This window comes from Triplophysa dalaica, chromosome 20 (assembly GCF_015846415.1).
Source record: "Triplophysa dalaica isolate WHDGS20190420 chromosome 20, ASM1584641v1, whole genome shotgun sequence".
In the NCBI taxonomy this organism is placed as follows: Eukaryota; Metazoa; Chordata; class Actinopteri; order Cypriniformes; family Nemacheilidae; genus Triplophysa; species Triplophysa dalaica.
The window spans coordinates 10,666,959-10,694,472 of NC_079561.1; the positions used below are offsets into that span (position 1 = coordinate 10,666,959).

The 27,514-nt window shown below is 38.1% G+C and overlaps 3 protein-coding genes across 3 annotated transcripts in view; 1 reads left to right on the plus strand and 2 right to left on the minus strand.

The window, feature by feature from the left end:
• Window positions 1-10,271, minus strand: part of plxnb1a (plexin b1a) — a 72,614-nt gene extending 62,343 nt beyond the window's left edge. Inside the window, exon 1 of the mRNA XM_056733995.1 lies at window positions 9,926-10,271. The gene's annotated coding sequence lies outside the window, so the exon portion shown is untranslated. The remainder of the gene's footprint in view (window positions 1-9,925) is intronic.
• A 3,023-nt stretch (window positions 10,272-13,294) lies between these two features.
• On the plus strand, window positions 13,295-20,023 carry zgc:171775 (STKc_p38 domain-containing protein). The gene is made up of 13 exons (XM_056733997.1): window positions 13,295-13,489; window positions 14,317-14,489; window positions 15,199-15,328; window positions 16,150-16,208; window positions 16,830-16,941; window positions 17,141-17,170; window positions 17,542-17,589; window positions 17,734-17,848; window positions 17,950-18,021; window positions 18,097-18,176; window positions 18,266-18,344; window positions 18,935-19,108; window positions 19,504-20,023. Exons 1-13 carry the CDS (start codon window positions 13,484-13,486, stop codon window positions 19,563-19,565), a joined length of 1,140 nt encoding a protein of 379 aa, XP_056589975.1. The 5' UTR covers window positions 13,295-13,483; the 3' UTR covers window positions 19,566-20,023.
• Window positions 20,024-22,125: 2,102 nt separating this feature from the next.
• LOC130409221 (keratin, type II cytoskeletal 8-like) lies at window positions 22,126-26,353 on the minus strand. The gene is made up of 10 exons (XM_056733045.1): window positions 26,254-26,353; window positions 25,546-26,132; window positions 24,267-24,475; window positions 24,117-24,177; window positions 23,934-24,029; window positions 23,688-23,852; window positions 23,480-23,605; window positions 23,172-23,392; window positions 23,019-23,089; window positions 22,126-22,911 (listed from the first exon to the last, which is right to left on the minus strand). The coding sequence occupies exons 2-10, from the start codon at window positions 26,125-26,127 to the stop codon at window positions 22,619-22,621; spliced, it is 1,824 nt and encodes a 607-aa protein (XP_056589023.1). The 5' UTR covers window positions 26,128-26,132; window positions 26,254-26,353; the 3' UTR covers window positions 22,126-22,618.
• Between the last annotated feature and the right edge of the window lie 1,161 nt (window positions 26,354-27,514).

A 27,514-nucleotide genomic window follows, 5' to 3' on the forward strand; every position in this document is an offset into this window, starting at 1 on the left:
AATGCTAAGAAATCAACTGCAATAAACTACAGATACACCGATATATCGGGGAATAATCGGCGTTGGTCGATAAAAGCCAATAGTTTAAAAACAGCCGATGATCAGGGCCGATAAATCCTGTCACTCAAAAGAAGCACAGGAAAATGCAACGAATTTGTGCGGTGTATATAGAATAAACATTGAGAGTTTGATGTTCAATAATAATAGTCATTATGAATTAATATAATTCAGAGAGTTAAGAAATATTCATATCATCTTCATAATTGGTATCTGTAGATATCACTCTGAATAATCGTTATCGCTGGAGAAATTTGGTATCGGTGCATCTCTACTGTATTTGTTAAAAATTATGTTCTTTTCATATAGTGTATGTAAGAGTAAATGCTTATCTTCATGTTCAGCACTGTAACATGACATGTCAACTTCTGGCACAACCAATGGTTTGAGTTTGAGACGATACGTTTAGTTACACATGTCGAGAGAGAAAAGACTGGTTGAGAACCTTTTGTAAACGCATTGAAAACACACTGAAAACGACCCACATTTAAGTTACGGCATGTAAAAATCTATGCGCTGAAAACGAAAAATTGCAAATCATCATTCCACATGCATAAGTGAATTACTCAAAGAAATTGTGACGCTATTTATCAGCCCTCCTGAGTTATAATGGCTGTAAATGTGGTTAGTTTGCACTCAGTTGCACTTGCAGGCACCTCCGTACAGTAACACAAGCCATGGCTAAGATAACCTTATTTTGGCAGGAAGCTCTAACAGATCAGCGCGACTGGTAAAATCAATGGGGCCAAACCACCGCATGGGTAACAAGCCCCTTTCAAGTGGAGATCCCAATCATTTGCCCTGGAGTTCAATCACACTGTTGGGGGGTAATAACACCTCGAAAAGCAGAATCAGCCCCTTCCTCCTCAAATCCCAAAGGATCAGGATAATGAAGAGAGTGCGTGGGAGAGAGATGCCGAGAAGCTGGACTGACTCCCCTTCCTTCCAGTTATGCCTGGTCCGTAATCCCCTAATCCCACTGGTTGAGGGATTAATTCTGTTTGATCAATTGATCAATTCATAACTGTCACTTTATCACATAGCGGAGCACTAAGGAAGCAGAGGCGTGGAGCTGCTACACTAAAACCATGCCACTATAGACTGTATGTAAAATGGACGGCATGACATCACTTCCTTCCAGTGTAGAAAATTGACTTAAAACGTCCTACAATAGGCGCTGACGTGTTATGCAAAAACATCAGTTTGGATCGTGGGCATGCACAGAAGAAAGCCTGCCCATATTCCCTGATGACTCAATCGCAAACAAAGAAATCATGTTACCAAACCACTTTTGTATAACATCTTTTTAACTAACAATTGGACATACATCAATTTGATAAAAACAGACTAAAATACCAGAAAATATCGTTGGAAAGAAATATTTGAAGCGTAATTGGATTTTATAGTGTGGTTCCCGTCCTATTGGTTATATAAAGAGGCCGGTGTTTATGACTGGTACAGCCAGCCAACAGGGGACGATCAAAAAGCTGACAGCTTCACATTTTAGGGCGTGTGAGGCACCCCTTTGATGTTACATAGTGACAGATAAATAAGATATCACGTAAAGGTCAGTATGAAACCCATTTTCCTAAGATAAATAAAACAAATTTAAACATGACAAAAAAACAATATTCCACTGAGATGCTGATGTACAAAACAATACTAATGCTTTTAAATTTGTGATACTTATGTATAAGTAATGATGTGTAAAGGGCTTAAAACAAAACTTTCTAATTCGTCCGTTCAAAAAAAAAACAGAAATTTTATGGTTTCATCTCTAATGTGATTTATGGGAGTCATTTTACTATTTGTTATCATTACATCTTAAACAACAGAGCGCTGCATCACATCAAAAAGTGAAATTATGAATGCAGCTGCCCACCAACACTAAAATCATCCGGTGCTGCTGTAGGATCTGCAGTTTTTTTTTCAAGTGATTTGTATCTTTTTTCATGTGGTCTTCTGATTTTAACAGGTTGTGGCCAACACTGTTGAATACTTGAGGGAGGCTGAGATTTCACCACTCTTCCATGTCAATATTGTTCTTGCGCAGCTTTATGTTGAAGTGATAGTTTACCTAAACATAACATGTTTGTCATTATTTACTAACCCTCAAGTTGCACCAAACCTGTATACATTTCGTTATTGTTTATGACCAAACTGGTGTGGGGAACCATTGACTACCCTAGTAGCAAGTTAATGGTGCCCCAGAATGGCTTGGTTTTCCATATCCTTTCTTGTTCACCAGAACAAAGACATTTCTACAGTTTTTGAACAATTTGAGGGTGAGTAAATGTTGACAGAATTGTCCACAAAAATGTTAGCAACTGACATATCTGGGACATCATTGACTACTATTGTAGGGAAAATGATTGTATCATGTTTTGTAGAATTTATGAAAGCAAATAGTTCTAAGGAACCTTTAATTGCCATTTAAATTTTTCCTACTATGGTAGTCAATGATGTTCCAGAATTGTCATTTACTAACATTTTATTCAAGCGAACATCGAAATGTAAACTGATTTAAGGGAAGAAATTCATGACAGAATTTTCATTTTTGGATGGACTATACCTTTAAGTGAAATACTGTCTTTCATTATTAAATGTATTATTATTTAATAATAAAAGACAGTAAAATATAAAATTATGACTTACCCTATGCGGTACTTCCCAAAATCCCATAATGCTCCTTTCAAACCCTTCAACACAGCTTAAAACACATTACCTTCACACTGACTGCCACACCCATAAAATGGGATAGACAAAGTTAATGTTTGTGTAACGGTGTACACTGTTTGTGTATTCACATCATTATATATCATTTTTATACACGCAAACATAAATTGACATGTTTGTCTGTTCTGCTTTATATGTGCAGTGGAGTGAGGACACTTGATGGTACTCTGGGGATGCTGTCGGCCAACACAGATGGAGTGGCTGTTACCATCAACACTGCTGCCTCCAAGCAGTCAGTTAACTAGCTAACAGATAATGAACTACAGCCCTGATCCACAACGCCCAAAATGTCTGGCTTCCTTGTGCTTTACTTGATAATTCTAATGCATCATAAAATGCTTTAATAAATAGACCAAACTGCCTGAAAAACCTGTTACTGTATCTTGTATCAATATAATCATAACAATAATCATCATATGACACTTCAAAGCAGAAAATGCTTTTTAAGACGAATCAAGTAACACCATAACGCCACATCCAACACCATAATGAGGTCACAACTACTAAACTTTATGGACAATAAAACAAAAGACATGCATCAGTGCAGCAATCTGATACTCGGATATAACAAGTCCCGGCTCAGAAAGTGCCCCCTTTTACACAGTTGCCTATCCACCCACCACCCCTCAGCCCATCTCTGGTGCATTCAGTGGTTGCCACTAACATCATCTCACCCAAACAAGTATGTCACTGTGCGGATGTCCACAGATAAAGCCAATATATTGTCAAAAGGATCCCGGGTCAAACCCCCTCCAGAGGCCTGTATACGTTTTAGCTAATGGATTAGGCAAAACGAGAGCAGACGCAGATGTCATGTCAGGCTGTCTGTCTGTGATCTTGGCTTTGTGGCACACACCCGACTTACTGTACTTACTAGGAGCCATATTTCATAGAACTGGCACGGTTCAGTGGGGCGGAAAGTGGCACAGCGTTGAATCGTCAGAAACGCAATACAGCACGTGCCATTTGGATTTTTAAATACAGGGATTTAAAGGGGTCATACGACACGGCTAAAATTAATAGTATCATTTGTTTTAGATGTAATGCAATGTGTATACACGATTTATGATACATTTTCCACATACTGTGCAATGTTTTACCTCCTCTTTGCACCGCCTCTCTAAAACGCGAAGATTTTTTACAAAGCTCTGAAAAGTAAGCTGTACTATGATTGGCCAGTTAACCAGTGCGTTGTGATTGGTCGAATACTGTAATCGTGTGGCGGAAATGTAGCGCTTCTTACAATGTTTGGAAGATCAGGTTGCAAAGCAATTGTGCTGACAGGAACCTTAAGTGCTTATACATTTTGGTGGCCTTAGTGAAATGGTACCGCGAACTGACGTAGATTTTTGGGAGTGTGGTTCCACGAGGCGTTTCAGACAGGTCTGGGTGAGCATTCACTTTTAGATAATGCATCTTTTGTTCCGACACTTTAATTTTTGCAATTTTACGTGTCTAATACGAGCATGGGCAACTTATAATGAACCACAATGACACACAAAAACACATGTTCACGCCATATGACCCCCTATAAACTTAACTACAAAAACAAAGAAGCATAAAAAAGTGTCTAAAAGTTGATTAGACGAATAAAGTTAAAATTAGCCTTGCACTGAAAATGACCATTTTTATATGTTGGGCATTGAGTTCATTCAAGTGGAACAAGACAGGAGTTACCACCAAAAACGTCCAAGCTGCACTTTTTTTGTAGTCGCTGGGTGTCGGGGTTAAATATTAAGCTAGGTTTCGACCAGAGGTCTCCAAACTACCACGACACGTTATTTTTTCTTTGGTCTTATCTTATCTCACCCAAGGCACAGAGTGGACCGAGGCAAATAAAAACAAGGTGCTCCCACAAATCCCTCTCCTCTGAGAAATGAAACATCACAGGAAATGACATGAAGCAGGAAGCGAAATATAGTTGTTGTTGTTGTTATTACAGACAACGAAACTGGACACGACATTAGCCTAAACAAATCCCTCTATATGAAAAGTTTAGTCTGCAGTTATGATGAAAGACGTGTGATATATTTTATGACCATCATACTTCAGTTCATAAAAACTCCTTACATGGACTGTCAGCACATATGTACCACTATGCTGGATGTATTTTTAGCTCAACAACTTGCTTGCTACACTTGTATAACGTATCGTGGAGGTTGACCTCGGGTCTGTAAGAAATGCGTGTGACAAGTGTGTGCGAGTGTGCTTTACCGTAACTCACGACTGAGTGGGAAAGTGTTTTCCAACATTTACACCCTTTCAAATAAACACAGAATAAGCGATCACTCATCGAAATAAGATTACACTTCCCACAACTGTCCTCGCCTGTGAGAGCGGGCAACACCTCCAGGCGCTTCTCAATCTTTGGCCCCGTCAGGGTCTCCTTCTAACTCAGGATTAGAGGAGAATTTACGGAATCCTCGCTCTGACAAAACAAACACTTCACCAGTGTGCTAATAAAAAAGGTTATTTATGGAGATGCCACAGCTAGAATGGATGTTGGCACACTAGCCTAGCATTTGAGGTTTAGCCTCTCAGCAGGACCATGAGAAGTGTATGGAGTGTTTGGAGTCAAAGAATAAATAATCGAGAATCTTTTTTGGACCAAATTATAGTACAGTTAACGCTATAGTGTAGTTTTACGGGCTGTAAAGAAGTCACCATGTGGCATAAGAGCTCATCTGAGGGGCTTTTGAGTAAAAGTGCACCCCCCAGGAAGAACGGAGAGGTATGCACGGCCTTTACACATGTGACCAGAACTAATGGGGAGTAAGTCCTGGGTGGGCTTTTCTTTTCATACAAACACACACAAAGACAACGTTGGCATGGTTTCACGAGGACTTCGGCCTTATTTCAGTGTGGAAAGTACAATTCAACTGTGGGAAATAATATGGCCCGGGCAGCAGTTTTACAAGCGAAAACTAGTTTTCCGCACGAAAAGTGAAAGTCGTGATTTCGTGTGTTGTGGGATTTACAGTTTCTAGCAGGTTGAAATGCAGTTGCTTAGGTGTTACAGGTTGGTTGCTAGGGTGTTGCTAGGAAGTTGCTTACTTAACCAGCACTCTTATGAAGCGGTCACACCAGACTTTTCGCTTCTTTGACTTCCATTCATACAAATGCGATTGTGGAAGACCAGAAAAGCAAGCTGCTTTTTCTAAGTTAAAGTTTGATCAATTCTGAGGTGTGTCCAATAGAAAATCAATGCAGCATGCCGTATGCTAGTAATAAATGCTAATAATAATACAGTCAAAATTGTACAACACATCTTTAAAATCATGAAAACAACAAATAACGGTGCGAATACATCAGAATCAGTGATGTGTGATTAAAAACGTTTTATCAACGTATTTTTATGGTTGCTACGGTTGCCTCTCATACACACAGGGCTCAGCAAAGACATTTTGAACACTGAAGGTCTAATATGACCACCCCTTAAGAATAATAGCACTTTGTGCTACAGGACGCCAAAGTGATTTAGACTCTGAATAGGTAAGAAATTAAATGATTCTTAAGAACCTTTGTGTTAATGGTTCTTCAATGAACCTTTTGTGCCACCATTATATTAAAGGGTGAAGCTCCTGTACAGTAAAAATTCTGAACAAAACATCCTCATGTGTCCTCTACATTTCCCTCTGTGAGCGGTGAGCATTTTGGATGCATTAATGTAATTGTAAAATGTCATATTTCCCTTAGAAGTGTTTATTGGGTGCTGCCATGGCATAAAGAGGGTCACAGTGACCTGGGCTACAAAGTAAGCTAAGAAGATAGCGGGCCAATTTCATATCTCCTCGACAGCTTTTATGTTTTTTACCAGATTATTGGCGGGCTTCTGATCTCACAGCCCATCCTCAGGTTACTGACTGTATGTTCTCCTTCACGCAGCAGTCTCACAGCGGTGGGAAATAACTGACCTCGCCTTGGCAGCACTCTGACAACATTAGAATCCAGAAAGATTTATCTCGTTCTTTATTTGTTGCTCAAGGCTTCTCCCTGCATAGTTAAAACTAAATATTATATACCTGCTGTATCTACGTTTCTTTTCCAAATCTGATACTGCATAAAAAGCCTAACAGCCGCATTGGAGAAAAAAAAAGGAAAAAATAATAACCCGGTCAAGAGAAACAAAAAAAGAACGAGGAGCAGAAATGTTAAGAATCTGTAGAAGAAAGCTGAAGGTTTGAAAAGGAGGCAGACTGTTTATATCAAGGTTTCTGCATTATTTGATTGTAATAAGTCAGTGTTTCTAAATGTCTGGAATTTCTGAAAAAGCATATTTTTAAATCACTTTAATAGACCACAGAGACTTCATAGAAGATCTAATGTTGTCTGGTGGAGACATATGATAAAGCAAATGTTAAATAGCTATTATTCAATGAAGTTCAGTTAAAAAAGACTTTCTCTTACACATTGATGCTCTTTATTCAAAATTTAAAGGGATAGTTCACCCCAAATTCTAAATTCTGTCTTCATTTAATCACCCTCTTGTCATTTCAAATAGGGCTGTCACGATAAACCGACGATAAATGTGACATGATTTATGCACAGCTTGTACGGGAAAATGCTGCTGCATCCGAAAGCCAGAGGGCGCTCTTGAGCGGAAACTCCAAATACACACTGCTGCAGAAGAAGACCATAATACGTTCTAGAATCTTTTTATTACTGTTACTCAAGCCTTATCTTTATGACAATAAAGAATATTTATAATGATCATGTTTGACAGGTGTTGCTTTTTCAAATGCACATTATAAGCGACTCAAACTAGCACTGCTTTTAGATCGAGCAGCATTTCCACTGATTCCAGAGGACAAGCAACGCATTCAAAAAAATATCGACACATTGCATTTCGCAGGTAACTCGATTACAATAGGATTTAGTGGTATCGCCCTAATTTCAAACATGAATGACACAAAATAAGATATTTCAAAGAATATTAGGTATCAGCTAATGACACAAATCCAATTCATATCAATCGGAAACGTCGTTGTTCGATTATCAACATCGAAAGTATCTTTGGACTTTTTGTTCTGCAGAAAAAAGAAAGTCATACAGGTTTGAAATGACATGAGGGTGAGTAAATGATGACAGAATTTTCATTATGGGTAAACTACTCCTTAACTGCATTGTGAATAAATAAACAAATAAATAAAATAAAAAGATGAAAGTATTGTGACACTGATGTTTTCAAATACGCATGAGATATTATGAGATTCTTGGTTGGGGCATGAACCGGTGCAGATCCAACCGGATCATTAAAATGTCAAGCTCGGTGTCTTATGGTTAGAAGGCAATATAAAGTCTTTCTGCCACAAGCGAACATACGCATGAGAAGAATGCAGCGCAAGGCAACAGATGCCAAAAGACAGATTCACGGCCTCCTAAAATACACGCTCAATAAAAACTCTCGTATCTAACACCTAACTCCCCCAACACAACTTTTAAAACGCAAACAGTCAGGAAGCCCTGAGCAACAATCGTTTTTTAGCGACACACAATTTTGATGGTGACATCATCAACCCAATGACGGTACAAAGTGGACTGAAGCCATGAAACCGAAGTGACGCTGTGAATTCACTAAATTAAACCTGAAAAAAATTCCGGCAAGTGTTTTAAGCTGAGTTTGAATGAAATGCCAACCCTTCAGTATCTATTTCTGCTACCACCTGTTAGCCCCGGCCAACACCCTACAGACCCTATGGTTTCACGCTACAACCGTCCTCTTCTGTTCCACACCACACTCCCATAGAATATGAAGTGAGGGGTTAATCTGATATTGTGCTGAATAAAACTACAAAGCATAGAGCAGATGGTCATCTTCGAGCATGCTTCTGCTTATACAACCTAGCCAAGAGAGACTCAAAAGAAGCATTTTTGACTTGAACCACATTTTTGTGGGTTGATTATATATTTATGCCTTTGTCCAGAAGATGAATAGATAAATGAGAATGTGAGGCAAGAAAAACCTTAAACATTCCTCTATGAGTGGACGTGGAAAAATCAACAATGGATGGATCGAATCTAGGACATCTGACCGTTTGTTTCATAATTTTAAGACGAAAGAAGATGAAAAGACTATAAAGTAGGGCGGAAAATTATCCAAATGTCCATCACAATCGTTTCCCCATTCATTTATCTGCATTCATTTATCTTGGAAACGCTCAATAGAGGATTGACAGGCTGTGAAAGAGAAGGACATTTACTATGGATGGTTTATTTCATTATTTCATTTGAGGTTTCACTCAGCTCTGTGTCACAGCGGTCTGTGTTTAGTTATGGTAATAGGGATTTGAACAAACCAATGACATCAGTATAACAGTCTTCTGATAGTGATGCTTGTCTAAGCAAACACCCTTAACAAACTCCATTTGGTTTGGACAAGATAGACCAACCCAATACTTGCAATAGGTTTCAACTTATGAAAATATGCAAAACATTGTATTCCTAGGGCAATGAAAAAAGTTTTCCGGATGTGAAAGTGTGGGATTGTTAGAACTTCCTCATTTTCTTCAAAACCTCAAAGCAGATGCTGCCTGCAATGATGTGTCAGGTTTGCCTCAGATGGTCTGTTTCTGTGTCACGCAGCCCAGACAAGTTAACACAAATGATGCATCACTACTTTACGTTACATGTTGAGAAAGTTGTTTCACAGGTATGTTGTAATATACACTAACAACGATAGAACAACCATTAAGTATACCAGAACATGCAAATCCGTTTCCACCTGCAATCTCAGAGATTCAAAGTTTCTTTATGTAAACAAAGCACCTACATTGCACGGTTTATCAAACAATCGCTTCGATTGATCGAATAATTCGTTTATACTTCATTTATATAAAAAAGGATTCAACATATAAAAGTGAAATCCTCCTCAATTTAGCCTTATAATGTAAACGAACTTTTGGCTACTGAAAAGCTAATGAAAACAACACATAGCGATTCAAAGTACGATATTTTAATCGTGATTTCATTTCAGCTACTGTGAAATGCTGGCGACTGTCAGCAACTTACTTACTAAGTAAAAGTTCGTCTAGGTTACGTTCAATGGAACACGCATTAAATCCAGCCCATTAAAACAAAGACGTGGTAAAATACAAAGCACCTTTAAAGGCATAAGGTGTTCTTGCCTACTTACCTGCATTCAAAGCGTTACAGTCTCTGGATTCGGATGAATAATCGCGACGTTTTGTCTCCCGCAAACTCGCAGTGATTTGTATTCCCGATTAATCCACAGCAGCGGCAGCGCGGCGATTTTCAGTCTTTAAACTTCGCCGGGAGCGCGTCTCTTCTCGAGCGCACACACGTGTGTTTGTCCCGGACCGTTTGACTCTACTTCATCAAAAAGTGTTTTACCCGAAACAAACCAAAACGCGTTTCTGGGTATTTACAGACACGCAAACCACGGGAAGACCGTCTCTCCTCGGTGTTTCGCAGCTCTGTGCGTGTTTGGAGTGGGATAACGGGAGATGAGAGTCACACAGTAGCGTTATTGTCCGCGAGTGCAGCCCGGTGGCCGCTGCTGGAAAAGGGTTGGGCTTCAAACATCGTCCCAACAAGAGACCACGCTACACTAAAGGTGACATAACATTAAAAACATATTAATCTCGTGTTTTTCAAATAAAATGTTGCTAAAGATTCCACTCTTTTTAAAATTTATAAAATAAATAAAAGTGAAAAAATAAACATTTGCTTGCAACAGCTTGCATCTTAAAATAAACCAGTGCTCTTGTTTTGTCTCAAAATGCACATCAGCGTGATTGCAAAAACTGCTTAAATGTCCTAATTTAACTAAAACCTTGTGGCTTTAACCTAATCCCTGTCTTCAAACGGCCCCCCTTATGTTTTCATCCATAAAAGATAGTTGACCCTACACAAAAATACGTCTAAACAGTAAACATGCTGTATAAGCACCATGTTTTTGAAAAATTTAAAACTTGAAAATAAATAAATGAATACAGAAATAAATAAATACATTTGTAATTTAATAAAAATAAATACATCTAGGTTTGGCGCTCCGTTTTTCTTTCTTTATTCTTTTATGGGTCTTTCTTTATAAGCAAAATTAGAAGGGATGTTTCTATTTATGGGACATTTTATTTATGTAGCCTATTTATATTCACGTATATCCGTTTTAGGACATTTAATGTTTATGTTTAGCCAATAAACTGTGTTTATATATAACACGCACACACTCACACAGGCACTCACACACACAAACACTCACTCACACACACAATGGTATAGTTAATATTAAGAGGTAAGTCTGTAAAGAGAACCTAATAGAAAAGGTTATGTGAGAAACAACATATTCAAAGTGTGAAATGAAAATGGGAGTGAAATAATTCCAGAATCTGTTTGTTGAGGAAATAATGTAATGTAATTCACATCTACCTAAATTGTCTGTGATTCGATAGGCCATGTATCCATGTTAGAGTTTGAAGTGGGATACGGATATATGATCAGTCAGAGAGAATGAGAGACCATATTGAGTTTATTCACTCATGGTCACACAGATGGTGGGTGTGTTGAGTAGGTGTTTGTTTGAGTGGGTGTGTCTGTGCTGTGGGAGTTCACGGTGTGCCAAAGAAAGAACACACAAACACATTCACGAACACACGGCCAATCCCTCTATGTCTCTCCTCCGCCCTCACAGACACATGTAGCCAATCCCTCTTCACCACACTGCATCATAAAAACACAACCAATCTCTTGTCACCTCTGTGTATGGGCTGTCCCCTCCACACCTTTAAAGTAAACCAACATGAAGGCCTTACTCTTTTCCACAAACACGTCAGTTTTTAGCACATTGGCCGAGTATGTTTCTGTTGCTCAATTTGAAGAGCATTGCATTAAGCGAGGTCATGGGTTTAATGGGAACACATACATTAATATAAATCAAACGTATATAAGTCCCTTTGGGTAAAAGTGTCAACCCGTTGCATAGCTGTAAATGTAATGGTTTCTATTCTATACATTGGGGGTTATAGATGCTTTAATACTTTGCCAGAGTAAAACAATGAGTCAGTCTGTTGTGCAGTTGATTCATTTGAACAAACAAACAAAGTGATCCTATGTAAACCAGGAGAGGGCGCTATGACCCAACTTTTGTATTTTTACAGTATCAGTGGGTTATCAGGTATCAGGGGGTTATGACAGTCGCATATGGTTTTGTTCAAATCTAAGACAGCTTCCTTGTTACCAAGTTAATGACTAAACGGATAGGGATTTGTTGGAAAACTGGTTTCAGACAGTCTTCCAAAGCACCAACAGATGAATTCAGGTGACCAATAAAGATAAAGACACATTTTTTTGTGCTTGTTGTAATACTTATGCTTGGAGGAAATCCTGTCGTAAGTTTACAAAAAAGACATTTGCAAATAAATGCACACTTTGTTCTTTGTTTCTCCATATTACAGATAGATTGCAGACCTAATAATGTCAACAATGGACTGTTATGTAACCATTGATTTGTCTTGTTGTCTCCATGTACCCATATACTATATACCTATAGCTTTCCTGTACCTCAGTGGTAAGAGCATTGCGTTAACAACGCAAGGTTGTGGGTTCGATCCCAGGGGATTGCAGATACCTAAGTATTAATGTATAGGATAATGCAATGTAAGTCGCTTTGGATAAAAGCGTCTGCCAAATGCATAAATGCATAAATGTAAATATACAATATATGAATCTATATTTATTTCATCGTAATGATATTGATGATAGTAATGCGAGAATGTTTGTGAGCGACTGAATGTGTGTAATCTCTCTTCTTGCCCTGAGGGACTGTTTGACCTTTTACCTTCCGTGAAAGTCTATTCATTCCTCTGCGATTCAATGTTTTCTTACACACTGAAGCCAAAAGAAGAGCATTCGGCAGAGACTACCATTATTTGATGTAACACCTTAATGTTGAAAACACGTGTGACTGAAAAATGCATGAACTGACCATTTTTAAGGTCTGTCTTAAAAACATAACTGACCAATACTATCTTGCCAACTATCGTTGTCAAATAGCATTTAGCAGCTTTTGTTCTCGTATACTTGTTTATGGAAAGGTTGTGTTGATGTTTTATATAATGTTTAAAAGAACAAATATTTTGAAATAAAAAAATTAGTAAAGTGAAGTCTTGAAGACAAAACCCTCCAGCAATAACAAAAGGGGTGTGGCTTAAAAGTGGCTAAATTACGCAACCCTTTGTACATGGAGCTCATGCAAAAATATGTCAGAGCCTCATGAATGTCTGGCAACTAACAATGAGTCCTTTCATCTCAAGCAATTTCTAAGTAGGCCTATATGGGAATCAGGATTATTCCAAGAAGCAGCATGGCACACGTTACCCTATGACAGCACTGAATGTTATCTGTGCATCAACCCTGTTGTTTCTCGTATATTTACTCATACTATGACAGCAGTGGATGTCATATCTTAACAGTATGTTATTGTATTCTGCAGTGTTATCTTATTTGTCACGAAACCCAAAACTTGACATAATAACTGGATTAGTGACAGGGGCTACGGGAAAGTTGTCACAGGGGTTTTAGACAAAAGTCCAACTGCACAAATATTTGTTTTCTCTAGCAGTGTCTATGTATGTTGGTTTTAATCAACTATTTTAATCAACTTATAATACATTTTATTTTAAAATCTTTTTTATTACACTTTCAATTCTGAGTGCTGTGGAGTTGGAATGACATGGAGGTGAGTAAATTGTGAAATCATTTTTATTTTGGGACATAAAATGAGTATTATTTTTACATCAGGACAGGTTTTATAAAATGTATTATTTACTATTTTAGTATGTTACCTTATCAGTGATTCATCAATTTTGTGTATAAAATGTTAAAAGTCCTCTGTGTAGGCTATAATACATATACTTTTAATGCTTTATTTGTTTATCTAGTTCTGTATGCTTGTATCACAGTGCTCGGCAACTTTAAAAGAAGTTATATATTGATTACTAATTTGAACTATTTTGATGTCCAAGCATTAAAATATTAAATATTTATGTTTCATGAAGTTTCTGTATAATACATTAACGTAACCCTGCTGTATAATATATAAAATATTTGCAATGCTTTTTATGCTTACTGTTATAACACATCAGCAACTTTGTAAAGAAGTTCAAACAATTTGTTCCTAATGAAGTAAAATTTACATCGTAAACATAACGTTTAAGTGTCCATTATAAATTATTGTGTCAATATTTAGCCGATTTAGCCGATCGGCGGTTTTAAACGCTTTATCAAAACATAGTAGAGCTCTTTGTTTAACTAGCCTGTTTTATCACTTTTATGCATAAAGTGAAAACCACAATAAAATCACATTTAGTTTCATTCTGGCTTTTTAAATGTTATGGTTACGTTGTCGAAAAATCTATATTTATAGACATAATCGATTGTATTGTTTGCCGTTTTTATATTGGGCTGTTAGCAGGCGCTGTATAAACTTCACTTACGTCACGTGATTGTAAAGGTACGTTGAGGTGGGCGTGTCCTCACGACTCTGTCTGCCGCTCACCTGCCCAGGGTCACTCTGAAGTCATTTTTACACACAAGTGCACGAGCAAAACAAACGCATCTATGGCTTCACCTCTGAAAGCAGGCTTTCAAAGACTAGAAATCCAGAAAACTATATGGGATGTTCCAGACCTATACACGTCACTCAAGCCGGTGGGCTCTGGAGCCTATGGGACAGTATGGTGAGTGCGTGCGACTTACTTACGTATTGTATAACGTCAGGCCTATCATCCTTTATAAAATGTGTACAAGTCTTATTTCCAGTGTTCACGTAAAAAATACTGTTCCTCTAGGGTAGTTTAAATATGCAGTAACACCCTGTATTACAAATGTCATGCACTTTTAATGCATTTCTATTCTAATAACCGAATAGTGCATTACTGTTAGTTCAATATGCTTATTTACCAGTTTTGTTATATACTGTAGCATATTTGCTAGGCTATATGCATCTTTTATGGCCTTAAAACTGAGAGCCTTAGGAGGAATAAACAGATGTTGATTCACATACCTTAGGGGTGTGCAAGTTTCAGCAAGTTAACTGATAAGATAGAAATTCCTAAAAAAAAACGCTGAGCTTTCCTACTGTTTCTCCTGTCTGTAATGAGCCATGCCTAATAGACTTTTGTTTGCTATTTCTGGCAAATGTTAATGTATCGGCACATCTGTGCAAAAAAAAGATAACACTGTAGATTGATTTAGTTAGTGATTGTCTTATTTCCTTTATTAATTCTGTATATTGACTTCAGTTCATTAGGTATTCGTATCAAATTGTTAAACAATAAAAAACTGCATGTTATTTTATGTTAAGTTCATTATTTTATCGTTTGACTTTCATGGTCCAAATATGCGTATGCATAATATACATGAAGGTCATTGATATCTTTTGTGCAGTTCTGCAATAGACCAGAAGACTATGGAAAAAGTTGCCATTAAGAAACTATACAGACCATTCCAGTCTCTGATTCACGCTAAACGTGCCTATAGAGAACTCAGACTGCTGCGGCACATCCAACATGACAATGTAAGTCTCATGGTCCCGAGAAAAACATAATAAAGACTGTACATTAATATTCTATGTTTCTGTTTTGTTTACATTGTTATCACCTGTTATTGCATTCATGGGAGCCCATTATTTATGGACTGTCTACAATTTACACCAAAGCATAAGCATCTCTTTTGTGTCCTGGTTTATGTTAAAGCAGCATAATCCTTCTTTCAATTGAAAGAGATTTGATACCAATAAGCTTTCTCCTCAAACAAGTTTTTGTGCTTAGTAAACAATATGCTTGAGCTCAGACTGCTGTGTGTTTAATATAGACTTAGATTAAAGGGAAAGTTCACCCACAAATAAAAATTCTACTCACCATAAAGTTGTTCCATATCTGTATAATGTCTTTGTTCTGATGAACATAGAGAAAGATATTTGTAAGAATGGTTATAACCCAACAGTTATTTGACCGTTTAATACCGTTATAGGAAAAATTGCATTATTTCTTTGTTCTGTTGAACACAAAAGAAGATATTTGGAAGAATGTAGGAAAGCACACAGTTCTGCATCCCTTTTTGACCACCATTGGAATTTTTCCTATGGTAGTCAATGGGGTCCAAGAACTGTTTGTTTTGCATTCTTCCAAATATATTTTTCTGTGTTCAACCAAACAAAGAAATGTATACAGGTTTGGAACGACTAGAGTAATTCAGTGAGTAATTCATGACAGAATTTTCATTTTTATCTGAACTACCAGAATAATTTATTCAATATCATTTATCTGTTCAAAGCCCTAACCAGTTCAGTGATACAAATATTTCACTATGCATATATATGTCTTCTTCATTCTGTAGGTGATCTGCCTTCTCAATGTCTTCACCCCTGATTCCTCGCCGGAGAAATTTGACACTTTGTGAGTGTCAATATGAGCAAAATACATTCCTGTGCAAAAACCAAGCACGTCATGACAGGCGGAGAGCTGCAATGAAAGCATGCATATTATGTATAGATTTAGCATTTGAGAATGATTTCAATCTTTCACCTGGTCTAACTCAATATTAAACAAATTGTGAATATATTTTCACAAAATGTTCTTCAGGTTGATTTTATGTAGGGAAAAAAGACTTTAGATGGGCCATTTAGCTTCAGATGGCTGGAATCATCTTACTTCAGAGTAAATAAATGTACTTGGAGTGTCAAACGATTAATTTCACCCAGAATAAAAGTGTAAATAATATATGTCTGTGTAGCCTACTGTGCAAACTAATTTTGTATTTATAAACTCACACACACACATATATATTATTTACATGTATTTACTTATATTTATCAATAATTTAAATAATATATAAATGTTTATGTTATATAAATGTGTTTTTAAATACACAATAAAGATGCTCAGTAGGCTGCAAAGACATGCAGTATATTATGTAAATACAAACTTTTATTTTAGATGTGATTAATCATTTGACAGCCCTTAAATCTGCACAATCTAGTTTAGGACTAACCCCCAATTTGTAATATTTGTACACAGCTATATGGTCATGCCATTTGTAGCTCGGGATCTTGGTCATATCATGAAGAGGAAACAGTTAACCAGTAAAGTCATCACATACCTGTTCTATCAGATTCTCAGAGGACTCAAGGTCTGTTGTCTTGTTCCTCAAAGCTCTTAATTTCTCTCTGATAATAATGATACAAAATTTTGTTTTGTTCATTCAAACACTCATTGTAATGTATTTGTCTGAAGAGATAAGCATTTCTGACAACCTGTGATGATCAAACCGAAGCTAATATTGAGGATACTGAATGAATATATTAAATAACTGAAACTTTTCTTCTCAGTATATCCATTCAGCTGGGATCATTCATCGGGTGAGTAAGTCTTAAAGTAACCGCTACTGTAAATGTACCGAACATTTAAAGGTGTCTGTATTAGCCATAACCAGATACGTGCCGGTATTTAAAAATATGATAAAATGAAAAAAATGCATTGTACTAATATTAGTACAATAAATTATTAAGTACTTTTTATCTAAATTGTTTAAAAAGGTTGAATTAACTTAGAAAGCCAATTTCATATATGACCCAATATTTATACAATTTTTAAGTTGTTGCACTAAACATGTTGTTTGTAACAAAATGTGATAACATTATAAATTCCGTAATTATCATAATTTGCAAATTCTATCATATTTTTTTCATCTAAAAATGAAATTAAAGTAACCTCTGATGTCTTGTTTCAGGATCTTAAGCCTAATAACCTTGCTGTGGATGAAAACTGTGAATTGAAGGTAGACACAATGTTTAGATATACAACAAACAATCATAATCCGATTATTTTGCTGTCTCTGTTTTCTATTGAGCTTTTCATCCTTCCTTCATCATTCCTACTAAAAGTAAGGGGTGTGAAAATGTTTTCACACACTTTTCCTTAGATCCTGGACTTTGGACTGGCAAGACACACAGAAACAGAGATGACAGGTTACGTGGTGACACGCTGGTACAGAGCCCCCGAGGTCATCTTGAACTGGATGCATTACACTCAGACAGGTAACCTCTGACCCCTTGACTCCGCCCTGCACATCGTGTTAAAGAATTTAAAGTCACCCGTAGGGTTGTATCTTGTAACTGTGTAACTGTTGTTTGTTTAGTTGATGTTTGGTCTGCTGGCTGTATCCTGGCTGAGATGATAACAGGAGTGGTGCTTTTCCCCGGCAATGACAGTATCCTTTATTTTCACTTGCTTATCTATAAAAGAGTGTTTTGTTCGTGCATCTTCGCCTTAACACTTTGTTAAGGTATGGATCAGCTCAAGAAGATCCTCAGCCTGACAGGGACACCGAGCTCAACGCTTGTTCAGAAGATGCAAAGCAAAGATGTAGAAAAAATATAATCAAGCAATCAAATTATGTTTACCTGTTGCCTGTGTTTTGAATTATGTGTCATATGATGATTTGGTGTTTGTAGGCCCAGTCATACATCAGGTCACTCCCAGTCCAGAGGAAAAAAGCCTTCAAAGATGTCTTTCCAGCTATGGATCCTGATGGTATGTATTTTAAATCACCTAGAGAAATGATTTAACACCAATTATTTACCAATGCCATATTTCAAACTCTGGTGCAATTGATTGCCTTTATATTACGAAATGTCGCCCCCTGGTGGTTGGCCTGTAGTAAAAGGGATACTCCACCCAAAATGAAAATTCTGTTATCATTTACTTACCCTCTAGTCTAGTTGTTTCAAACCTGTATAAATGTAGTATAGGATACTATAGTAGGAAACATTTTTGTATCTTTTTTTCTGTTGAACACAAAATTAGATTTTTAATCAATTTTACAATGTTGGGAAGCAAAAAGTTCTGGGGCACCTCTGACCACCATTATATTTTTTCCTACTATGGTAGTTAATAATGTCCCAGAATTGTCAGTTGCTTACATGTTTCCAAAAATCTTTCAACATAACAAAGACATTTACACAGGGTTGTAACAGAATGACAGAATTTTCATTTTTAGGTGGAGTAGCCCTTTAACAGATACAATCTGTGCTGTGCTTCACAGCTTCTTGCCAAGGAGTTTAGATCTTATATTTGCGTTTCACCTTTCTCTAACTAACCCAGCTCTGTTATTTTATTTACAGCCCTTGATCTGTTAGAAGACATGCTGATTTTGGACCCGGAGGTCAGACTTACTGCAAAAGACGCACTGTCACAGCGGTATCTGTCTGAGTTCCATGACCCTGAAAATGAGCCCATCTCACCACCATATGACGATTCTTTTGAGAGTCTAGAACTGGCCGTCAGCGAATGGAAGAGTGAGACCAACAACATGCACACATATAGGCCCTATCTATATGGTTGTGTACTTGTAGCTTGTAACTTTGACAAAAAACGATTTCATTTTGATTTTATATACATTTGAAGTTTACAGACGTTCCCTGTTTAAAAATTGCATACACCCTCTAGTATGTCAATTTAGAATATTAGTTGACAAAATGTGTAGCATTTCTAAATAACGTGTGATGTGTAAATAACTACGTTAGCAATTCTCATCAATGACTCATTTTGAACTGAAAGGATTATTGTCCCATCAAATGCAGTTTAGAAAGAGAAAACGTCCAATAATCTTTAAGCTGTATTAAACCATTCTGTTTAATGTCCCTTCTGTCCAAATTTGACCAAAGGTTTTGTGTCTTATTATCTCCCACAGGTCTAATCCATATGGAGATTATGACATTCGACCCAGACAACCCCAGAGTGACGGCAACATAATATTTAAACAGATCTGAAGAGCAACCAACACTCCAAAGAATAACAGACAGTGTTTATTGCTTTATTTTTAGCAATAACTGTCTATAAAACCAGAGCCGTAATAACTGTTAAGAATACTGCTTGATTGTTATTCGATGGGTGATTCTTAACTATTACATTTCATGTGTACTCAAAAGTAAGCTGTCTTTAAACCCCAATGGTTAGTTACTTGTATTCATTTAGCAGATGCTTTTTAACAAAGTTGCTTACAAATGAGAGAACGTTCATCAATGTCTTAAAAGCCAACCATGAGTATAGTACAAAAAACTATGGGGAGTTTTTTTTAGAAATAAGTGAAATGATGGAAAGTTAAGGGTTCATTTTTTTCCTTACTTGTAGATGTATCCATTTTTACACCTTTAAAGTATTTTAGGACAGTGTAATACTCTAACAAAATAAATGTTATTTTTGTGTGTGCACCTGTCTTGGTAAATAGTTTTACACCATTAGGGGACAGCGTTGTTCTAAGCGGAGCCGTTGAGAGAGAGAGTTGCGTCAATTTTGTTGACTCCATTGGATTATATACATAAATCATTTAATGAATAACAAAGGAAAGAAATAAAGCATTTAAAGAGATAACTTCCTGGAACTATCTGAAGGCTCCATCAATTACGTGACACGCTAATATTTTCAACCTCCGGTGTCGCGGCTCTCTCTCAACAGCTCTTAAAAAGAAAATTATCTTATCGTGTTAAACATAAAAAATATTTTTTTGATATTTTAAAATATTTAATTTGAGATCCGTTGACTAACGATGTACCCATAAAATCTACACACTATAAGGTATTTTGTATTGTTATGTGTCATCTGACCAGCTCAAAAGGTCTTTCCTCTGATAAATCAACCAACAGCTCTTGACATAAAGCGGCTATCAGTTTCATCCACTTACACAACAACATACTTGTTCTTTAAGGAGTATGAGTGATACTAACTGACCTTCCCACTGAACCCTCACTGAATGAAAGTTTTAATAATGGCTTCTTGTTATCTGGGATCTTGACACCGTTCACTCAGGTGTGCTTAAAAGTCCTATGGGAAAATAATTCTTTATGGCGGATAGATAACATATAAAAGTCCATTGTATGAAATTTAGCGCAATCTAGCAGCGAGGTTGCGAATTGCAACCAACAGCTCACTCCAACCCTCAACCTCTTTCAAAGGACACTGGTGGCTGACACAGAACCAGGAAGTCGTCACGATTTCTCTCCTTTTTGAAGGGCTACTGTAGAAACAGTATGGTGAATTCCATGTAAGGGGACATGTGGTGTATAGAGATAGAAAGCTCATTCTAAGGATAATACAAACAAAGCGCTTCATTATGTATTATCTTTATACACCTCTGAAGACAGTCATGTATATTTTATTGAATTACATTGGACCTTCAATGAGGATATTCTACTCTGTGAAGTGTATTTGAAAGAGGGTTAGTTTTCACCCACATCTTTTTTCTTACTGTGCATCAGTTGCATGTTCTTATCTAAAGGTAATAATGACAACATGCTTAAAACTGTAGAGAAACATTCTGTCTCGGAAAAAGAAGTCTTTTTAATTCTAATTGGGTTCACTTAAGATGTAACACTGTTTTTCTTTGAACAAATTGCTAAACCTTGACTTTGTGGAAGGTTTCTTGTACCACGTTTTGAAATGACTAAAGCGAAACCAAGAACACAATAAAAACAGAATAAAACACACAAATGAGGATCCCAAGGAAAGGAAACCACAACAATAAAAAGTCTTGGTAAGCGGTGCAACCTCCAAACACGGTTTCCCTTATCCAGCAGAAACAGCCATGATGAAATACAGTGTGTTTCTGCATTATGAAAGAGATATGAATGTAAATTGATGGAAATTCACAAATTTAAAAATCAAGCGTTTTGCCTTGAGCGTCTTACATTTACAGCTTACTTACAATCTAATGTGAGGTTGTCTTGGTAAAGATTCCTTTAAAGAGGTGTGAGACTATTAAGATTAAGCTGACCCAATAAAATATGATGTTTGGTTCACAGACAAGCTACATTATGCTGAGAATGGTGGACAGATCCCCAAAACAAGGTGTGAACACGTATGTCTCATGCGTAAATATCATGTTAAAGTGATGCATTTAGATGACAATAGTATGGTCCTGAATTAATACCTAAATGCTTAATTTAACTATGGTATTGAAACCATAGAAACCATACATTTACCATAGTTTCTCTACAGTAACTATGTTTACCCACGATATTCGTAGCAAAACTATAGTATTACAAATGGTAATCAAGCAGTCAAAAGTATGTTTACTACACTTTTACTATTGTATAATAAATCCATGGTTAATTTTCTTATGAGTGTTTTCTGTTTCTATACTTTCCTACAAGCTGAATAGAATAAAACGTTATCATAACTTAATTCATGAACATTTTCATAGTTGGTATGGCTAAATGGGGAATTTTCGATACATACATAATGTAAACGTGTTTATTAAATAAGGTAGAAAGAGAAAGGAAAGAAGACTTAATGATAAACAACTAAAGGCAAATGATTGTATGTAATCCTGATTTATTGGTGTCTGAATGTGGTACATGTGGAACATGAGCTTTAATGAATACAATTAAATAATGTGACAGCATGAAAACAGCTCAAATGAGGGAAAGAAAACAGTGGAGTTGCTTCCAAAAATTTCTCGAAATCCCTTTGGAAGAAAACACATTCACTGTGTGTCATGACAGAGTAATAAAAGTAATGAACACTAGTTATTCTGAAAAACCTTGAGTTTCTTGTTACATTTCTCATGAGCTGGTTTTATTCTTTCGAGTGCCACCTACAGGACAAAAAGGTACTAACCGTGGGACTTAGTGAGGACAAAAAAAATCAAACACAGTGAATGTCTCTTTGGTTGATGGTAGGTTTTGGGTGGGTGAACACATTAATAATGTCGGCAAATGCTCAAGGACTTTGGGCAAATATTGAAAAAAAAAGACATGGATTAGAGCATGTTGCCATGTGGGAAATGGATTGACGTATATTTCTTTGGCTTAATGAAAGGTCCTGCTTCCTCCATGGACCATAGAGGAGCGGGACATTGAGATTGAACTGCTGCCACCTCCCATACCACCGGTCAGGCTTCCGCTGCCGAAGGACCTTCCCGCAACACCTCCGTAGGACATTCCCCCGCCACTTCCGTAGGACATTCCTCCGCCACTTCCGTAGGACATTCCTCCGCCACTACCGTAGGACACTCCCACACCACCACCATATCCGAACCCGCTGCCGAATCCGCTTCCGGCACCGCCGCCCATTCCAATTCCTGCTCCCATGCCGAATCCACCTGTGCACCAAGACAATGGTTTTACCAATGCAGTTTGTAAAATGAATAAAAAGCTGGAAATTTCAGCTTGTCTGAGGTAGTTGGTGCTTAAAATGTCATTAGCTTACCGCCTCCGCTACTGGAGCTCACTCCCGACTCCTGTATGTGGATGGTGGCAGCGCTACCGCCAGTCGCAATCCTGACAACAGATGAATACGAACATTTTAATGTCTGTTTACCTCAACAGATGTCAAGAGAAGAAACGTGAAAGAGTGACTGACCTAATTTCCTCTCCCTCCAGAAGTTTCCTGTAGGTGGCGATCTCAATGTCCAGGGCCAGTTTGACGTTCATGAGGTCCTGGTACTCATGCACCTGGCGAGCCATGTCCTGCTTGGCTTTCTGTAGAGCCGTTTCCAATTGTCTAATGCGGAGCGTGGCGTCCTGCACTGAAGCCTCCCCTTGCACCTCGGCCTCAGTGATCTGAGTTTCAAGGCTGACACGCTGAGTGTAGAATATTTTTGAGATTTTAGTTTTCTTATTACTTTTAGCAATTGAGTTAACCTAAACACAACTAACAAAACAACTCACCTGTCCCTTAACAGATTCAATTTCATTCTGTAGCCGGCTGATCATGCGGCTGAGCTCAGCGATCTCAACTTTGGTGCTGCGGAGGTCGTCTCCATATTGGCCGGCAGATGTCTGGATCTCTTCGAACTGGAAGGTGGAACATGAAGATTGATGTTAAGCTCTGAAGGAAACAATGTTGATTGAATGAAGAATCTGTGTTTTTTCTCACCTTCTGTTTGTACCACATCTCGGCCTCGGCTCGGCTGCGGTTGGCGATGTCCTCATACTGAGCACGAACTTCGGCGACGATGGCCTCCATGTCCAAGTTGCGACTGTTGTCCATTTCCACAACAACCATTGTGTCTTTGATTTGTCCCTGAAGATCACTCAGCTCCTGAAAACACATACATGGTTGAAATAAACCTGCTGTTACACTGAAAACTATTACAAAAGCACATCATAACACACCACCCACCTCCTCATAGATGGCACGGAGGAAGCTGATTTCATCTTGAAGAGCCTCAACTTTGACCTCGAGCTCAGTCTTGTTCATGTAGGCGGAGTCAACGTCCTTTAAAGACGCGTAGAGAGCTCAATATAACAGGTGGAGTCAACAAAAATATGACTAAGAAGTCAAAAGAGAAGCCAAAGTTTTTACCTTCTTGAGCAGGACAAATTCATTCTCCGCTCCAGCACGCTTGTTGATTTCTGTCTCATACCTAAGAGGACAAATTTTCCACTTGAGCACATACTGTACATTCAAGAGTGCATTTGCAGACCCTACATGTGTTATTTAACAGCTCCTTACTTGGTTTTAAAGTCCTCCACCATATTCTGCAAGTTCTTCAATTCTCCCTCCAGCTTCATCTTGTCATTGCCAAGTCCGTCCAGTTGTCTGCGCAGGTTGCCGATGTAGGCTTCGAACATGGTGTCGATGTTGGAACGGCTGCTGGTCTGTTCCTGTACCAGAGTCCATTTTGTCTCGAGAACTTTGTTCTGTTGTTCCAGAATCCGTACCTGCGTATAAGATAAAGTGATTGATTTTTATAACAGCAACACATTTTGAACAAATGAAGAAACTCACAAATTATCCTTCTTTTTCTTCTTGTAAACTTTGAGAACTGTGTCTTTATAGAGATACAGCAGGACATGAAATGGTGGCATCAGGGTTCTGCTATGGCTGTAACAATAATCCAACTCATCCATGTTCACACCCCTATGAGATCGTAAAAGATTAACCTCAGTCTTAATGTGTTGTGATGTCATTTATCTGTGCTTTAATATAAACTCCCAAAAAATGTATCCCTCCTGGCTCCCAGAAGACCTTGGCCAAACGGAAGAGTTTAACAGAGATGACATGGCACACCTTACCCCCAGGCACTATGTGTGTCACTCTTCTGCCAATTAAAATGATGCAAAAAGTGAAACTTTTGAACAACAAACTCCCATTGCATAACTAGAAGTGGCAAGAGATATAAATGCTGATTGTATGTTTTATCTGGACCATCGAAATGGGTGTAGGGGCTAAAAAGGTGTGGCTGGATGGTTCATTCTCTAATTCCTATTACTGGTTTCGTTTAGGAAAAGAAAGTGAGTATTAAGATCGCATAGATTTTCAGGATAACTTTAGGTCAGGTATTGAGTATGAGTTTGAATTAAAGACGATCCTCACATGTTACACACACACATGGGGGTGGCTGGCAAACCTGATCCATGCCCTTATTAGGCCTGGACTAGTCATTGGATCCCACCTGGCTTGGGTTTCCAAACACAACCTCACTGACCGAGAACAATTGCATACAGAGACTAAAACTAGTGAGCATAGATGTGAACCTTGACTATTTGACGTTGATGATAATGCAGAAGATGACAAGCAATGTGCTTTCTGTCACTGGACAGTAGTAGTGAAGTATACATCATACAGATCTATGCTAATGTGATTTGGAGGCAAGTTGCTAGCTGTGAAATATTTAATGAGAAGAACCCTGCTGCCAAAACCCAACATTCATAAGCTTGCAAATTCATCTGCTCTGCATGTCAACATTATCAGTTTACTTCAGTTTGCTAGAAAGAAAAAAAAGACAAACCTTGTCAATAAAGGAAGCAAAGCGGTTGTTGAGGTTCTTGATCTGATCTTTCTCCTGGGTACGGACAAGCTGGATGTTGGGGTCGATCTCTAGGTTAAGAGGGGCTAGGAGGCTGGGGTTGATCGTGACGGAGGTGATGGGTGGAAAACCGACACCGCCGCCATAACCTCCACCAATACCTCCGACATAACCTCCACCCAGACCTCCACCATAACCTCCACTAACACCTCCGCCATAACCTCCGCCATAGCCTCCACCTAGACCTCCACCAAAACCTCCTCCAATTCCTCCACCGAGTCCTGCACCAATGCCTGCGCCGTGGCCTCCACCAAAGCCATAACCTCCTCCGACACCCACGCCTCCTCCGTAACCTCCGCTCATGCTGTGGCTGCTTCCCGATCCATACTGGAAGCCACTGCTGCTGCCGGCTCCAACAGCCGACCGACGGACTGACACTGAGTTCATCCGCCCGATGGGTGCTGCACTTGCAGACCTACTTGAAAAGCTTCTTCTCATAGATCCACTGCTAATACCGCCACCTAAGCTTGCACCGCTGCTGTAGCTGGACATTCTGACACTCATGGTGGCTGTCGTTTTGGAGGGGTGACGTTGAGATAAAGACGGAGCAGGATAGCTCAGTAAGAGATGAGTGACTTGTGCATGGAGTGCAGGAGGATTTATAGGATAAACGCTGAGGGTAGGACTCACCTGACCACTCCCCCTTCAGCCTTGGGTCCTCTCGCCCTCTCCCGAGTGATTCAAACCCATCTTGTTTGGCTGGTACGGGAGTATTTTCATCAGAGGGGGGCTCGACACACCATGCACACAAATTAACATTGAGAAATGAAGAGAGAAACTTTTACAAGGATGACTGCAGAATCTTTGTGAGCTTTTTATATTTCAAATCATTGTGATTACACACAATCCAATCCACAATATGCCATCTGTAGGGACCACATGCATATTTCATGATTTTGGGAAGGTACGAGATCTCTGTTTGTTGTAGACCTTATTAAATGAGGAATATTTGATGAGGGGTTTAAATGTTAAGGCTTGGCATCTCTCCTGGAACCCATTGTGACCTGCAGGCTCCTCTTTCCAGTTGAACAACCAAGCCTCTGTTCTCTCACCTCAATGACTCCATCACGGACACGGCTTCACCACCTTCTCCTGTGGTTCCCAGTGGGATGACGTGGTTTCATGCAAAGTAGATTTTTATGTCATCTTGTGTTAAAAACGTATCCAACCTTTAATGGCAAAGAGTAGTGTTTTATTTTAGCGTGTTACATTTAGTGAACAAATTCACAAAGAGATCATACGGGAGAGATTTCATAACTTTCTTTAGGTGGCATTGTTAAACAACACCTACTTTAAGCGTGTCAGTTAGCCCCATCATGTTTAACAGGTTACATGTAAATCTACCACTTACATCTGAGTGCTGAACGCACAAACCTTGAAAACATAAGAGGTGTCGGTAACAAAATAAAACAAATATTAACCAATTTGCGCATTAATCTAGTGTTTAGTGTTTATGTAGTTCAATTGAATATATACCATCAATGATTTGGATTAAAGCATGGGACAAATGCATAAATATGAACATAAAATGTAATGTAGTGAATTCTCACAGAGATACAAAATATATCAATTTTTGTCTACTTTACATTTATTTAGGGCGCAGCTGTGTGGCTAATTCTTAATCTATTGATGGGAAGAGATTTATAACATTTCAAAAAACATACATTTGATGTCTGTCACATGCAAAATGATTAACATGTTCCATGTGAACTGACATTTTTTGTATGTGAATGCAATTATAGTACATACACAATAATTTAAAAGTTTAGGATTACTGGCAGTATTCATTCCCTATTCATATTGTTTTTCTAGATCTAGATTATCAAAGTAGCTGCCATTTGCCTTATATTTGCAGATTTGTAATTTTATCATCAGTTTTCTGATAAAAGAA

Excerpts from the sequence above, each read along its gene's own strand:
- zgc:171775 (XM_056733997.1), top strand. Across the intron at positions 17,171-17,541 it reads CAGCTGGGATCATTCATCGG|GATCTTAAGCCTAATAACCT; the intron begins GTGAGTAAGTCT and ends GTCTTGTTTCAG. Across the intron at positions 18,022-18,096 it reads GCTTTTCCCCGGCAATGACA|GTATGGATCAGCTCAAGAAG; the intron begins GTATCCTTTATT and ends CACTTTGTTAAG.
- LOC130409221 (XM_056733045.1), bottom strand. The coding sequence starts at position 26,127 with ATGAGTGTCAGAATGTCCAGCTACAGCAGCGGTGCAAGCTTAGGTGGC. Across the intron at positions 23,393-23,479 it reads TTGAATCTGTTAAGGGACAG|CGTGTCAGCCTTGAAACTCA; the intron begins GTGAGTTGTTTT and ends TTCTACACTCAG. Across the intron at positions 23,090-23,171 it reads CTGGAGGGAGAGGAAATTAG|GATTGCGACTGGCGGTAGCG; the intron begins GTCAGTCACTCT and ends ATCTGTTGTCAG.